General features: G+C 37.2%; 1 protein-coding gene across 2 annotated transcripts; it reads left to right on the top strand.

Annotated features, from left to right (window-relative positions):
• The first annotated feature begins 624 nt into the window (after positions 1 to 624).
• Positions 625 to 3,870, top strand: LOC143921916 (uncharacterized). Of its 2 annotated transcripts, XM_077445238.1 has the most exons (3): positions 625 to 2,811; positions 3,078 to 3,519; positions 3,563 to 3,868. In XM_077445238.1, the coding sequence occupies exon 1, from the start codon at positions 820 to 822 to the stop codon at positions 2,491 to 2,493; it is 1,674 nt and encodes a 557-aa protein (XP_077301364.1). In that variant the 5' UTR covers positions 625 to 819; the 3' UTR covers positions 2,494 to 2,811; positions 3,078 to 3,519; positions 3,563 to 3,868. The 2 variants fall into 2 exon arrangements, with proteins under 2 accessions (XP_077301364.1, XP_077301363.1); XM_077445237.1 differs by having other exon boundaries at positions 625 to 2,662; positions 2,989 to 3,870.
• Positions 3,871 to 21,775: the final 17,905 nt, after the last annotated feature.

Raw genomic sequence — 21,775 nt, 5'->3', positions numbered from 1 at the left:
CATACATACACACACACAAATACACACATGCAAACATACAAACACACACAAACACACATACATAATACACACATACACACACACACACCCACACAAATACACACATACACAAACACACACAAATACATACATACATACATGCATGCAAACATGCATGCATACATACAAACATACATACGTACTCACATACATACATGCATACACACACACACATACACACATACATAATACACACATACACACGTGCAAACATACAAACACACGAATACACACATACATAATACACACATACACAAACACACACACACACACATACATACATGCATGCATACATACATACATACACACATACATAATACACACATACACGAACACACACACATACATACATACATACGTACATGCATGCATACACACGTGCATACATACACACACACAAATACACACATACATAATACACACATACACAAACACACACAGATACATACATACATACATACATACATACATGCATACACACACACACATACACACATACATGTAGAATTGATTTTTAAACGAGCCGAGATAGAGTGTGTGTGGTATGCCTGGGAAAGACCGGATGCGTGTTGTTATGGTCACTTGTTGGAGAGCAAGCCCGAAGATGTGTTAATAAATACATAGTTCTGACTTAATCTGCGTTTCACTTGGAATCCTTCACATCCGGATCCTATATTTGGGGGCTTTGTCCGGGATGCCTGAAGACATTTCGAGTAACAGCCAGAAGCGGTCAGACGACGACGCGGAGTTTTGACAGTTGAGGTTAAGGACGCGCGCGCCATGACGCGTACGAACATACAGACGACGCCGGTGGCGTCACGTCAGCGAACACGCCACACAACGATGATGATATCCAGGACGATAGCGCCATTATCAGCGTCAGTTTTACGTCGGCTAACTGTCGTGGAGATGCAGAGGTTCGCGGACTTAGACGAAGATGATGACGACGACGATGAAGAGGAAGAAGAAGACGAAGTGCCATATTTTGACAGAGACAAATTCGAGACTTACGCGCCACGGTTTAAGGGGATTGGCGGTGTGCCAATCAGCCGGTGGATTGAGCACATGGAAGAATTTGCGAAGTTCTTCCACTGGACGCCCCTGGAGCAACTGGTCTACGGGAGAATATATTGCGTAGGAACAGCGAGAATGTTCCTGGATTCAGAAGGGATAATTATATCATGGACTATCCTTAAGCAGAAACTGATAGAAGAGTTCCAGTGGGATGACGAAGAGCTCGTCTTTGAAGAACGAGAAATGCTTGCACAAGCAGAGCCCATTGACTCCGATTCAAGTGGGGCCGGTGAAACACCAGACGACGAACCCAGGGTGACGGGATCCGTGAGAAACCGTGAAAACCGAGAAAGACTGAGTTCACGATGCTACAATTGTGGTGAACGTGGTCATTTAGCAGCCGACTGTAGGTTTAAGACGAGAGGAACTCGTTGCTTCAATTGCACCGAGTTTGGGCACATATCAGCTCAATGTAACAGCACCAAAACAAAGACTGTCTTGACAATACAAGAAGAAATAAGAAAAGAAGTCAGTATCCCGGTTGCCGCCCTGTTGGGTAGCCCTATCACAGAATCCGTTCTTATGTGCATTGACGGCAGCAAAGTGAAATGTGTTAAAAAACCGTGTGTTTTGATGGAGGTTAACTTAGAACGGAGTCTGCCGAGGAGGAAAAAAGAGCAAGAGATGAGGGATCGTAAGGAAGTGTGGCAACAGGCATGTAAAAGACCTTTGCAGCAACGGGCTTCACGAGAGATGTCTGCTCAAAGAGAACTCATTGTTTCCAATGATGAAGAGGACGATGCAAACATGGCTGATGGAGGTGTGAACCTGGCTGATGTAAGTGTGAACAGTGATGGTTTGCACAGAAAAAGACCTTTGCAGCAACGGGCTTCACGAGAGATGTCTGCTCAAAGAGAACTCATTGTTTCCAATGATGAAGAGGACGATGCGAACATGGCTGATGGAGGTGTGAACCTGGCTGATGGAAGTATGGACGGTGATGGTTTGCAAAGAGGAAGACTTTGGGACTACGGAGACATACCGTTTTCAAATACAGATGAACCACCCGATGATCAATTTGGAAAAGGATCTAAGGATTATAGTCATTTGAAGAATTCTGAAGATGAGAATAAAGAAAAGGAGAAACATAAAGACAAAGAGAAAGATATGGCTAAATCACAAGAAGGATTAAGGGACCCAGTCAAAATTTCAACACCAAAAGACACTGTATTCACTTTCAAGCTCGGTCGTAGTCGGATTGATGTTAATTCAATGGAAAAGAAAATAGAACCATGGATTGAGAAAAGACTTACTGGATGTATCAGTGAGCTAGAACCAATATGTGTTGACTTCATTTATGGTAAATTACTAGCAGAATATCTGTGGGGTGACGGCAGATTCATCGGACAGTCACAGAGAATCGCCGAGGGCATTGGATAGAATTTAAGTTGCACCGATGGAAGTGAAGTGTGCGTTTGTGAATTAGAGAATAAGTGAAATACCTGGAGGGTTTTTAGTTAAGCCTTACTTGTAATTTGATGATTGAAAAGTGTAATGTTTTATTGCTTATTCTAGTATTTTTTGGGAAGTGCTTGGTACATTGAATCATGTTTTAATGTGGTTACATGCTTAGAAGAATATAAGATAACTGTATTGAAATGTAATTCTAGTAATGTTTTAAAATGTGATTGTTTCTGGTGTAAAGATTTAACCTGTCATTGTAAAGGTATTGATTTTAATGTTTTATTGCTAATTCTAGTAATGTTATAAAATGTGATATTTCCGATGTAAAGATTTAACCTGTCATTGTAAAGGTATTGATTTTAATGTTTTATTGCTAATTCTAGTAATGTTATAAAATGTGATATTTCCGATGTAAAGATTTAACCTGTCATTGTAAAGGTATTGATTTTAATGTTTTATTGCTAATTCTAGTAATGTTTTAAAATGTGATTGTTTCTGGTGTAAAGATTTAACCTGTCATTGTAAAGGTATTGATTTTAATGTTTTATTGCTAATTCTAGTAATGTTTTAAAATGTGATTGTTTCCGGGGTAAAAATTTAACTTGTCATTGTAAAGGTTGTGATACCTTTCTGTTTTGTATTGCTTGTAATAATTTTACATAGTAATTGTGATACCTTTCTGTTTTGTATTGCTTGAAATAATTTTAAATTGTAATTGTGATGATTTATGTGTAACTTTATTGAAGATTGAATTATGTTGAAATGAAAAATTGATTTGTAGTGAAATGTGTAACGATTAATTTGTTATAATTGTAATTGTTATGTAAATTGTAAAATGATTGATGTATAAGTGTATTGAAATGTAGTTGTGATGATGATTGTAATTGTGATTTAAATTGTAATTGTGACAATTGAAAGCATGTTTAGAAGAATATAAGATGATTTTATGGAATGGAAGATTAAACATTGTTGAGGATGATAGAGGAAATGTTTTAAAAGAATGTAAGATGATACATTGTATAGAGTGGAAAATGAAATGTAAAAGAATGTGAGATGAAACATTGTTGAGGATGATAGAGGAAATGTTTTAAAAGAATGTAAGATGATACATTGTATAGAGTAGAAGATGAAATGTAAAAGAATGTGAGATGAAATGCTGTAAAAATATAAAAGACGAAGAATGTCATCCGAGGGCGAATGACAGTCAGGAATGACCGAATGTAGAATTGATTTTTAAACGAGCCGAGATAGAGTGTGTGTGGTATGCCTGGGGAAAGACCGGATGCGTGTTGTTATGGTCACTTGTTGGAGAGCAAGCCCGAAGATGTGTTAATAAATACATAGTTCTGACTTAATCTGCGTTTCACTTGGAATCCTTCACATCCGGATCCTATATACATAATACACACATACACACATGCAAACATACAAACACACGAATACACACATACATAATACACACATACACAAACACACACACATACAAACATGCATGCATACAAACATACATACATACGTACATACATACATACATACATACATGCATACACATACACACAAACACACATACACACATACATAATACACACATACTAGCATGCAAACATACAAACACAAGAATACACACATACATACATACATGCATACATACATGCATGCATACATACAAACATACATACGAACATACATACACACACACAAATACACACATGCAAACATACAAACACACACAAACACACATACATAATACACACATACACACACACACACCCACACAAATACACACATACACAAACACACACACATACATACATACATACATGCATGCATACATACAAACATACATACGTACATACATACACACACACAAATACACACATGCAAACATACAAACACACACAAACACACATACATAATACACACATACACACACACACACCCACACAAATACACACATACACAAACACACACACATACATACATACATACATGCATGCATACATACAAACATACATACGTACATACATACACACACACAAATACACACATGCAAACATACAAACACACACAAACACACATACATAATACACACATACACACACACACCCACACAAATACACACATACACAAACACACACACATACATACATACATACATGCATGCAAACATGCATGCATACATACAAACATACATACGTACTCACATACATACATGCATACACACACACACATACACACATACATAATACACACATACACACGTGCAAACATACAAACACACGAATACACACATACATAATACACACATACACAAACACACACACACATACATACATGCATGCATACATACATACATACACACATACATAATACACACATGCATACATACATACATACATGCATGCATACATACAAACATACATACGTACCTAACCTAACCTAACCTAACCTAACCTTACCTAACCTAAACTAACCTAACCTAACCTAACCGAACCTAACCTAACCTAACCTAACCTAACCTAACCTAACCTAACCTAACCTAACCTAACCTAACCCAACCTAACCTATACACAAACACACACACATACATACATGCATGCATACATACATACATACATACATGCATGCATACATACAAACACACAAATACACACATGCATACATACACACATACATAATACACACAGACACACATGCAAACATACAAACACACGAATACACACATACATAATACACACATACACAAACACACACACATACTGACATTCATGCATACAAACAAACATACATACGTACATACATACATACATACATACATGCATACACATACACACATACACACATACACACATACATAATACACACATACACGCATGCAAACATACAAACACAAGAATACACACATACATACACACATGCATACATACATGCATGCATACATACAAACATACATACGTACATACATACATACATGCATAAACACACACACATATACACATACACACATGCAAACATACAAACACAAGAATACACACATACACAAACACACACACACATACGTAAATGCATGCATACATACAACTATACATACATACATGCATACACACACACACATACATACATACATACATACATGCATGCATACACACATGCATACATACACATACATAATACACACATACACAAACACATACATACATACATACATACATGCATGCATACATACAAACATACATACGTACATACATACACACACACAAATACACACATGCAAACATACAAACACACACAAACACACATACATAATACACACATACACACACACACACCCACACAAATACACACATACACAAACACACACACATACATACATACATACATGCATGCAAACATGCATGCATACATACAAACATACATACGTACACACATACATACATGCATACACACACACACATACACACATACATAATACACACATACACACGTGCAAACATACAAACACACGTATACACACATACATAATACACACATACACAAACACACACACACACACATACATACATGCATGCATACATACATACATACACACATACATAATACACACATGCATACATACATACATACATGCATGCATACTTACAAACATACATACGTTCCTAACCTAACCTAACCTAACCTAACCTTACCTAACCTAACCTAACCTAACCTAACCTAACCTAACCGAACCTAACCTAACCTAGAATACACACATACATAATACACACATACACAAACACACACACACATACGTAAATGCATGCATACATACAAACATACATACATACATGCATACACACACACATACATACATACATACATACATGCATGTATACACACATGCATACATACACATACATAATACACACATACACAAACACATACATACATACATACATACATGCATGCATACATACAAACATACATACGTACATACATACACACACACAAATACACACATGCAAATATACAAACACACACAAACACACATACATAATACACACATACACACCAACACACCCACACAAATACACACATACACAAACACACACATACATACATACATACATGCATGCATACATACAAACATACATACGTACATACATACACACACACAAATACACACATGCAAACATACAAACACACACAAACACACATACATAATACACACATACACACACACACACCCACACAAATACACACATACACAAACACACACACATACATACATACATACATGCATGCAAACATGCATGCATACATACAAACATACATACGTACTCACATACATACATGCATACACACACACACATACACACATACACACGTGCAAACATACAAACACACGAATACACACATACATAATACACACATACACAAACACACACACACATACATACATGCATGCATACATACATACATACACACATACATAATACACACATGCATACATACATACATACATGCATGCATACATACAAACATACATACGTACATAACCTAACCTAACCTAACCTAACCTTACCTAACCTAACCTAACCTAACCTAACCTAACCTAACCGAACCGAACCTAACCTAACCTAAACTAACCTAACCTAACCTAACCTAACCTAACCTTACCTAACCTAACCTAACCTATACACAAACACACACACATACATACATGCATGCATACATACATACATACATACATGCATGCATACATACAAACACACACACAAATACACACATGCAAACATACAAACACACACAAACACACATACATAATACACACATACACACACACACACCCACACAAATACACACATAAACAAACACACACACATACATACATACATACATGCATGCATACATACAAACATACATACGTACATACATACACACACACAAATACAGACATGCAAACATACAAACACACACAAACACACATACATAATACACACATACACACACACACACCCACACAAATACACACATACACAAACACACACACATACATACATACATACATGCATGCAAACATGCATGCATACATACAAACATACATACGTACTCACATACATACATGCATACACACACACACATACACACATACATAATACACACACACACACATACATACATGCATGCATACATACATACATACACACATACATAATACACACATGCATACATACATACATACATGCATGCATACATACAAACATACATACGTACCTAACCTAACCTAACCTAACCTAACCTTACCTAACCTAACCTAACCTAACCTAACCTAACCTAACCTAACCGAACCTAACCTAACCAAACCTAACCTAACCTAACCTAACCTAACCTAACCTAACCTAACCTAACCTAACCTAACCTAACCTAACCTAACCTATACACAAACACACACACATACATACATGCATGCATACATACATAAATACATACATGCATGCATACATACAAACACACAAATACACACATGCATACATACACACACACATACACACATACATAATACACACAGACACACATGCAAACATACAAACACACGAATACACACATACATAATACACACATACACAAACACACACACACATACGTAAATGCATGCATACATACAACTATACATACATACATGCATACACACACACACATACATACATACATACATACATGCATGCATACACACATGCATACATACACATACATAATACACACATACACAAACACATACATACATACATACATACATGCATGCATACATACAAACATACATACGTACATACATACACACACACAAATACACACATGCAAACATACAAACACACACAAACACACATACATAATACACACATACACACACACACACCCACACAAATACACACATACACAAACACACACACATACATACATACATACATGCATGCAAACATGCATGCATACATACAAACATACATACGTACACACATACATACATGCATACACACACACACATACACACATACATAATACACACATACACAGGTGCAAACATACAAACACACGAATACACACATACATAATACACACATACACAAACACACACACACACATACATACATGCATGCATACATACATACATACACACATACATAATACACACATGCATACATACATACATACATGCATGCATACATACAAACATACATACGTACCTAACCTAACCTAACCTAACCTAACCTTACCTAACCTAACCTAACCTAACCTAACCTAACCTAACCGAACCTAAACTAACCTAACCTAACCTAACCTAACCTAACCTAACCTAACCTAACCTATACACAAACACACACACATACATACATGCATGCATACATACATACATACATACATGCATGCATACATACAAACACACAAATACACACATGCATACATACACACACACATACATAATACACACATACACACATGCAAACATACAAACACACGAATACACACATACATAATACACACATACACAAACACACACACATACATACATACATGCATACAAACATACATACATACGTACATACATACATACATGCATACACATACACACATACACACATACATAATACACACATATACAAATGCATACATACACACACACAAATACACACATACATAATACACACATACACGAACACACACACATACATACATACATACATACATGCATGCATACACACGTGCATACATACACACACACAAATACACACATACATAATACACACATACACAAACACACACAGATACATACATACATACATACATACATACATGCATACACACACACACATACACACATACATAATACACACATACACACATGCAAACATACAAACACACGAATACACACATACATAATACACACATACACAAACACACACACATACATACATGCATGCATACAAACATACATACATACGTACATACATACATACATACATACATGCATACACATACACACAAACACACATACACACATACATAATACACACATACACGCATGCAAACATACAAACACAAGAATACACACATACATACATACATACATGCATACATACATGCATGCATACATACAAACATACATACGAACATACATACACACACACAAATACACACATGCAAACATACAAACACACACAAACACACATACTTAATACACACATACACACACACACACCCACACAAATACACACATACACAAACACACACACATACATACATACATACATGCATGCAAACATGCATGCATACATACAAACATACATACGTACTCACATACATACATGCATACACACACACACATACACACATACACACGTGCAAACATACAAACACACGAATACACACATACATAATACACACATACACAAACACACACACACACATACATACATGCATGCATACATACATACATACACACATACATAATACACACATGCATACATACATACATACATGCATGCATACATACAAACATACATACGTACCTAACCTAACCTAACCTAACCTAACCTTACCTAACCTAACCTAACCTAACCTAACCTAACCTAACCTAACCGAACCTAACCTAACCAAACCTAACCTAACCTAACCTAACCTAACCTAACCTAACCTAACCTAACCTAACCTAACCTAACCTAACCTAACCTAACCTAACCTATACACAAACACACACACATACATACATGCATGCATACATACATAAATACATACATGCATGCATACATACAAACACACAAATACACACATGCATACATACACACACACATACACACATACATAATACACACAGACACACATGCAAACATACAAACACACGAATACACACATACATAATACACACATACACAAACACACACACACATACGTAAATGCATGCATACATACAACTATACATACATACATGCATACACACACACACATACATACATACATACATACATGCATGCATACACACATGCATACATACACATACATAATACACACATACACAAACACATACATACATACATACATACATGCATGCATACATACAAACATACATACGTACATACATACACACACACAAATACACACATGCAAACATACAAACACACACAAACACACATACATAATACACACATACACACACACATACCCACACAAATACACACATACACAAACACACACACATACATACATACATACATGCATGCATACATACAAACATACATACGTACATACATACACACACACAAATACACACATGCAAACATACAAACACACACAAACACACATACATAATACACACATACACACACACACACCCACACAAATACACACATACACAAACACACACACATACATACATACATACATGCATGCAAACATGCATGCATACATACAAACATACATACGTACACACATACATACATGCATACACACACACACATACACACATACATAATACACACATACACAGGTGCAAACATACAAACACACGAATACACACATACATAATACACACATACACAAACACACACACACACATACATACATGCATGCATACATACATACATACACACATACATAATACACACATGCATACATACATACATACATGCATGCATACATACAAACATACATACGTACCTAACCTAACCTAACCTAACCTAACCTTACCTAACCTAACCTAACCTAACCTAACCTAACCTAACCGAACCTAAACTAACCTAACCTAACCTAACCTAACCTAACCTAACCTAACCTAACCTATACACAAACACACACACATACATACATGCATGCATACATACATACATACATACATGCATGCATACATACAAACACACAAATACACACATGCATACATACACACACACATACATAATACACACATACACACATGCAAACATACAAACACACGAATACACACATACATAATACACACATACACAAACACACACACATACATACATACATGCATACAAACATACATACATACGTACATACATACATACATGCATACACATACACACATACACACATACATAATACACACATATACAAATGCATACATACACACACACAAATACACACATACATAATACACACATACACGAACACACACACATACATACATACATACATACATGCATGCATACACACGTGCATACATACACACACACAAATACACACATACATAATACACACATACACAAACACACACAGATACATACATACATACATACATACATACATGCATACACACACACACATACACACATACATAATACACACATACACACATGCAAACATACAAACACACGAATACACACATACATAATACACACATACACAAACACACACACATACATACATGCATGCATACAAACATACATACATACGTACATACATACATACATACATACATGCATACACATACACACAAACACACATAAACACATACATAATACACACATACACGCATGCAAACATACAAACACAAGAATACACACATACATACATACATACATGCATACATACATGCATGCATACATACAAACATACATACGTACATACATACACACACACAAATACACACATGCAAACATACAAACACACACAAACACACATACATAATACACACATACACACATACATAATACACACATACACGCATGCAAACATACAAACACAAGAATACACACATACATACGTACATACATACATACATGCATAAACACACACACATACACACATACACACATGCAAACATACAAACACAAGAATACACACATACATAATACACACATACACAAACACACACACATACGTAAATGCATGCATACATACAAACATACATACATACATGCATACACACACACACATACATACAAACATACATGCATGCATACATACATACATACACACATACATAATACACACATACACGAACACACACACATACATACATACATACGTACATGCATGCATACACACGTGCATACATACACACACACAAATACACACATACATAATACACACATACACAAACACACACAGATACATACATACATACATACATACATACATGCATACACACACACACATACACACATACATAATACACACATACACACATGCAAACATACAAACACACGAATACACACATACATAATACACACATACACAAACACACACACATACATACATGCATGCATACAAACATACATACATACGTACATACATACATACATACATACATGCATACACATACACACAAACACACATACACACATACATAATACACACATACTAGCATGCAAACATACAAACACAAGAATACACACATACATACATACATGCATACATACATGCATGCATACATACAAACATACATACGAACATACATACACACACACAAATACACACATGCAAACATACAAACACACACAAACACACATACTTAATACACACATACACACACACACACCCACACAAATACACACATACACAAACACACACACATACATACATACATACATGCATGCAAACATGCATGCATACATACAAACATACATACGTACTCACATACATACATGCATACACACACACACATACACACATACACACGTGCAAACATACAAACACACGAATACACACATACATAATACACACATACACAAACACACACACACACATACATACATGCATGCATACATACATACATACACACATACATAATACACACATGCATACATACATACATACATGCATGCATACATACAAACATACATACGTACCTAACCTAACCTAACCTAACCTAACCTTACCTAACCTAACCTAACCTAACCTAACCTAACCGAACCTAACCTAACCTAACCAAACCTAACCTAACCTAACCTAACCTAACCTAACCTAACCTTACCTAACCTAACCTATACACAAACACACACACATACATACATGCATGCATACATACATAAATACATACATGCATGCATACATACAAACACACAAATACACACATGCATACATACACACACACATACACACATACATAATACACACAGACACACATGCAAACATACAAACACACGAATACACACATACATAATACACACATACACAAACACACACACATACTGACATTCATGCATACAAACATACATACATACGTACATACATACATACATACATACATGCATACACATACACACATACACACATACACACATACATAATACACACATACACGCATGCAAACATACAAACACAAGAATACACACATACATACATACATGCATACATACATGCATGCATACATACAAACATACATACGTACATACATACATACATGCATAAACACACACACATATACACATACACACATGCAAACATACAAACACAAGAATACACACATACATAATACACACATACACAAACACACACACACATACGTAAATGCATGCATACATACAACTATACATACATACATGCATACACACACACACATACATACATACATACATACATGCATGCATACACACATGCATACATACACATACATAATACACACATACACAAACACATACATACATACATACATACATGCATGCATACATACAAACATACATACGTACATACATACACACACACAAATACACACATGCAAACATACAAACACACACAAACACACATACATAATACACACATACACACACACACACCCACACAAATACACACATACACAAACACACACACATACATACATACATACATGCATGCATACATACAAACAAACATACATACGTACATACATACACACACACAAATACACACATGCAAACATACAAACACACACAAACACACATACATAATACACACATACACACACACACACCCACACAAATACACACATACACAAACACACACACATACATACATACATACATGCATGCAAACATGCATGCATACATACAAACATACATACGTACTCACATACATACATGCATACACACACACACATACACACATACATAATACACACATACACACGTGCAAACATACAAACACACGAATACACACATACATAATACACACATACACAAACACACACACACACATACATACATGCATGCATACATACATACATACACACATACATAATACACACATGCATACATACATAAATACATGCATGCATACATACAAACATACATACGTACCTAACCTAACCTAACCTAACCTAACCTTACCTAACCTAACCTAACCTAACCTAACCTAACCTAACCGAACCTAACCTAACCAAACCTAACCTAACCTAACCTAACCTAACCTAACCTAACCTAACCTTACCTATACACAAACACACACACATACATACATGCATGCATACATACATAAATACATACATGCATGCATACATACAAACACACAAATACACACATGCATACATACACACACATACACACATACATAATACACACAGACACACATGCAAACATACAAACACACGAATACACACATACATAATACACACATACACAAACACACACACATACTGACATTCATGCATACAAACATACATACATACGTACATACATACATACATACATACATGCATACACATACACACATACACACATACATAATACACACATACACGCATGCAAACATACAAACACAAGAATACACACATACATACATACATGCATACATACATGCATGCATACATACAAACATACATACGTACATACATACATACATGCATAAACACACACACATACACACATACACACATGCAAACATACAAACACAAGAATACACACATACATAATACACACATACACAAACACACACACACATACGTAAATGCATGCATACATACAAACATACATACATACATGCATACACACACACACATACATACATACATACATACATGCATGTATACACACATGCATACATACACATACATAATACACACATACACAAACACATACATACATACATACATACATGCATGCATACATACAAACATACATACGTACATACATACACACACACAAATACACACATGCAAACATACAAACACACACAAACACACATACATAATACACACATACACACACACACACCCACACAAATACACACATACACAATTACACACATACATACATACATACATGCATGCATACATACAAACATACATACGTACATACATACACACACACAAATACACACATGCAAACATACAAACACACACAAACACACATACATAATACACACATACACACACACACACCCACACAAATACACACATACACAAACACACACATACATACATACATACATGCATGCATACATACAAACATACATACGTACATACATACACACACACAAATACACACATGCAAACATACAAACACACACAAACACACATACATATTACACACATACACACACACACACCCACACAAATACACACATACACAAACACACACACATACATACATACATACATGCATGCAAACATGCATGCATACATACAAACATACATACGTACTCACATACATACATGCATACACACACACACATACACACATACATAATACACACATACACACGTGCAAACATACAAACACACGAATACACACATACATAATACACACATACACAAACACACACACACATACATACATGCATGCATACATACATACATACACACATACATAATACACACATGCATACATACATACATACATGCATGCATACATACAAACATACATACGTACCTAACCTAACCTAACCTAACCTAACCTTACCTAACCTAACCTAACCTAACCTAACCTAACCTAACCTAACCGAACCTAACCTAACCTAACCTAACCTAACCTAACCTAACCTAACCTAACCTAACCTAACCTAACCTATACACAAACACACACACATACATATTGCTGTCGGTTCCCTCATCACTGAGGATCGTGACTATGATGTGCGGTCAACCAGCTGCCTCCATTCAGTTCTAAATTCGGCCAGGCGAAGACTTGCTACCGTGGAAGCGCCCGTCGCTGCAGATACTTGGTCAGTCCAGCGTGCGGGGGATCTGCCTCTGGCTCTTCTGCCTTCGACGCTACCAACCACAACCAACCGCTCCAGGCTCTCCTCACCTCTTCGTGCAATGTGGCCGAAGAACTGCAATATACGTTTCAGGCATATTGTTGACAATCTAACCTTGATTTTCAATTCTTCAAGAATAGACACATTCGTGCGTTTGTCGGTCCAAGGCACGCGCAGTAGCCGTCTCCAGGACCACATCTCGAAGGCATCGATTCTCCGTCTATCCGCCGCCTTCATGGTCCACGTCTCGACACCATAAAGGCAGACAGAAAAAACGAGACTCTTCACGAGACGGATTTTGACAGCAGTTGTAATGGCTCTATTCTTCCAAATCTTCGTTAGTTGTGACATTGCCGATTTTGCTAATGTAATCCGGCGCCGTATTTCCAATTCGCTGCCGCCGTTGTTAGATATGAGTGACCCCAGATAGATAAAATTATCAACCACATCTATACCGTTTAAAGCTGAGTTGTTGTTTTGCAGCTGTTGGTGACGGTCAATTATCATAATTTTTGTTTTGGGGCGGTTTATCTGGAGGCCAAGCACATTACTCTCTGTCTCAACACGACGGATCAGTTCGGCCATTTCTTCATGATTATTAGCTATGAGCGTTGTGTCATCCGCATACCGAAGATTGGATAGTTTTTTTCCACCAATGGACACTCCACCCTTCCAACCATCCAGTGCTCTACGCATTATATACTCTCCATATATATTAAATAGGTCTGGAGATAATATACACCCTTGCCTTACTCCACGTTGTACTCGAAAATTTGTCGAGTTTAGCGAATTGATTCGAACTACTGCATTGTTATCATTATACAAGTTATGTATTATCTTTACAAGATGCATGGGGACTCCCATGTCCAGTAGAACTTTCCACAGATAGTCCCAGTTCACAAAGTCAAAAGCTTTTTTATAGTCTATAAAACAAAGAACGGCTGGAGTTTGAAACTCCCGACATTTTTCAATGAGTTGACGTATATTCAGTATTTGTTCCCTCGTCCCTTTGCCTTTTACAAACCCTGCTTGTTCGTTCGGTATTTGCCATCTAAGGTAACTGCTCAAACGATCTTTAATTATATACAGCAATACTTTACTAGAGTGCGATATTAAGGCTAAGGTCCTGTAATTCTCGCATTTTTTTGTAGATCCTTTCTTGTGTAAGGGAATGAATATTGAATTGACCCAATCTTTCGGCCATACTCCGTTTACCCAGATCTTGTTGCACATATTACATAGCGCCTTTATCGCAGTTTCACCAAGCTCTTTCAGAAGTTCAGCTTGTATACCATCGCTGCCAGGAGACTTTTTACATTTCAGTTTCTTTATGGCATTTACAACTTCAGATGTCAAGATGTCAGGCTCCCTGACATCATCAATTAGGGAAACAATTGAGGTCGACGAACTACCACTGTACAATTCCGAACAGTATTCTTTCCATCGGTTGAGTATCACATCAATATCTGTAAGCGTGTTTCCAAATTGATCATCTATTGTCCAAGTTTTGGGTGAAAATTTTTGAGTGACGATTTTTACATGCATGCATACATACAAACATACATACGTACCTAACCTAACCTAACCTAACCTAACCTTACCTAACCTAACCTAACCTAACCTTACCTAACCTAACCTAACCTAACCTAACCTAACCTAACCGAACCTAACCTAACCTAACCTAACCTAACCTAACCTAACCTAACCTAACCTAACCTAACCTAACCTAACCTAACCTAACCTATACACAAACACACACACATACATACATGCATGCATACATACATACATACATACATGCATGCATACATACAAACATACATACGTACATACATACATACATGCATAAACACACACACATACACACATACACACATGCAAACATACAAACACAAGAATACACACATACATAATACACACATACACAAACACACACACACATACGTAAATGCATGCATACATACAACTATACATACATACATGCATACACACACACACATACATACATACATACATACATGCATGCATACACACATGCATACATACACATACATAATACACACATACACAAACACATACATACATACATACATACATGCATGCATACATACAAACATACATACGTACATACATACACACACACAAATACACACATGCAAACATACAAACACACACAAACACACATACATAATACACACATACACACACACACACACCCACACAAATACACACATACACAAACACACACACATACATACATACATACATGCATGCATACATACAAACATACATACGTACATACATACACACACACAAATACACACATGCAAACATACAAACACACACAAACACACATACATAATACACACATACACACACACACACCCACACAAATACACACATACACAAACACACACACACATACATACATACATACATGCATGCAAACATGCATGCATACATACAAACATACATACGTACACACATACATACATGCATACACACACACACATACACACATACATAATACACACATACACACGTGCAAACATACAAACACACGAATACACACATACATAATACACACATACACAAACACACACACACACATACATACATGCATGCATACATACATACATACACACATACATAATACACACATACACGAACACACACACATACATACATACATACGTACATGCATGCATACACACGTGCATACATACACACACACAAATACACACATACATAATACACACATACACAAACACACACAGATACATACATACATACATACATACATACATGCATACACACACACACATACACACATACATAATACACACATACACACATGCAAACATACAAACACACGAATACACACATACATAATACACACATACACAAACACACACACATACATACAAGCATGCATACAAACATACATACATACGTACATACATACATACATACATACATGCATACACATACACACAAACACACATACACACATACATAATACACACATACACGCATGCAAACATACAAACACAAGAATACACACATACATACATACATGCATACATACATGCATGCATACATACAAACATACATACGAACATACATACACACACACAAATACACACATGCAAACATACAAACACACACAAACACACATACATAATACACACATACACACACACACACCCACACAAATACACACATACACAAACACACACACATACATACATACATACATGCATGCAATCATGCATGCATACATACAAACATACATACGTACTCACATACATACATGCATACACACACACACATACACACATACATAATACACACATACACACGTGCAAACATACAAACACACGAATACACACATACATTATACACACATACACAAACACACACACACACACATACATACATGCATGCATACATACATACATACACACATACATCATACACACATGCATACATACATACATACATGCATGCATACATACAAACATAAATACGTACCGAACCTAACCTAACCTAACCTAACCTAACCTAACCTTTTTTTTTTTTTTTTTTTTTTTTCCTATGCGTGGGAGGAGAAAATCTTCAATAAGACTCCCTCTAGTCCGCACTAGAGGGAAGTGTCAGATTTTTACTGACTAAAAAACTCCCCCGACTCACCTCACCCCTTTGGGGACCCCACTCGTTGGTGGATTGCTTCCGCAGGGGCTGATTTCGTCCTTGTTGGCTTCTCCTTTTTGTGCGGATCCCTCCTTTCCAGTTCATCTAGTTGACCCGCTTGGTTTCTGTTTCCTGAAAAACATTCATTTGCAGTATTAATCATAGGCTGGTAATAGTATATCTATATCTATGGGTTGACATCTATTCATTTCCTTCTATAAGTCTTTCCGCTTTCCTTAGCCGTTCGGCCTCCTCCTTCTGCTTCATGACGCTCCTTGCGAATTCTGCGAATGCTTCCCAAGAGGCTACGTCTTTAGTGATGTTCTGTGCTATGTCTTCAGTGTTGACCGGGGTGCTTTCTTCGAGTGTCGCTCTTTCAGATTCCCATGCAGGGCATACGAGGAGTGTATGTTCTGCGTCATCTCTGATTGATGCACAGTGGTGACATCCTGCTGTCGTTTCCTTTCCGATGCGGTTGAGGAATGCTCCGAAACACCCATGGCTGGTTAGTAGCTGGGTTGTGTGGTAGTCCGGTTTTGCGCTTTTCCTCCTTGTCCAGGCTGCGATTGATGGGATCAGTCGATGTGTCCATCTACCTTTGTCTGCGCCGTCCCAGCGGACCTGCCATTCCGTCATGAGCTCCGCCCGTGCCGTCGCTCTTACTTTTTTCGTTCCCTCCTTTCTTCCCTCGTATACCTTCTTTCTTTCATGTGCCAGTAGGTCGATGGGTGGTACTCCAGCAATAACCAGTACTGCGCACTCGGATACTGTTGTATATGCCGATACGATTCTCAGTACGCCCCTGCGTTGTACTCTTGCGAGGTATTTCCTGGTTCTCTCCACTGCCATGCTGGGCGCCCATATTGGTGCACCGTATAGGATCACCGAGTGCACTACGCTGTTGAGTAGTTTTCTTCGGCATGGCTTGGGCCCTCCGATGTTGGGCATTAGTCGTCCGATGTTGTTGACAGCTCTTGCCGCTTTCTCCGCGGCATGCTCAGCTTGTTTCTTAAAGGTTAATTTGTCATCTAGAATTATTCCAAGATAAGTCAAATACCTTTTTAGTCTCACGTCGTATCCCGAAATGGTGATTTTCGGGGGTTCGATTTTTCTTTTTCTGGTGAACAAAACCGCCTCGGTTTTTTGTGGTGCAAGCTGTAGTCCGGCTTCCGTCATCCAGTCGTTCACCAGGTCGAGAGTGTCGTTTGTGGCGGTCTCGAGGTCCGTTATTTTCCTAGCCACAACAATGATAGCTACGTCGTCTGCAAAACCCACCAGCTTCGCTCCTCCTGGAAGTCTTAATTTAAGAAGTGAGTCGTACATTATGTTCCATAATGTTGGTCCCATGACAGAGCCCTGTGGAACACCAGAGGAGATCTTGCGTTCTGCCAGTCTTGTGATCAGA

Source organism: Arctopsyche grandis, unplaced genomic scaffold, assembly GCF_051622035.1.
Source record: "Arctopsyche grandis isolate Sample6627 unplaced genomic scaffold, ASM5162203v2 HiC_scaffold_46, whole genome shotgun sequence".
In the NCBI taxonomy this organism is placed as follows: domain Eukaryota; kingdom Metazoa; phylum Arthropoda; class Insecta; order Trichoptera; family Hydropsychidae; genus Arctopsyche; species Arctopsyche grandis.
This window is presented reverse-complemented; position numbering and strand designations above follow the sequence as displayed.

Excerpts from the sequence above, each read along its gene's own strand:
- LOC143921916 (XM_077445237.1), top strand. The coding sequence starts at position 820 with ATGACGCGTACGAACATACAGACGACGCCGGTGGCGTCACGTCAGCGA.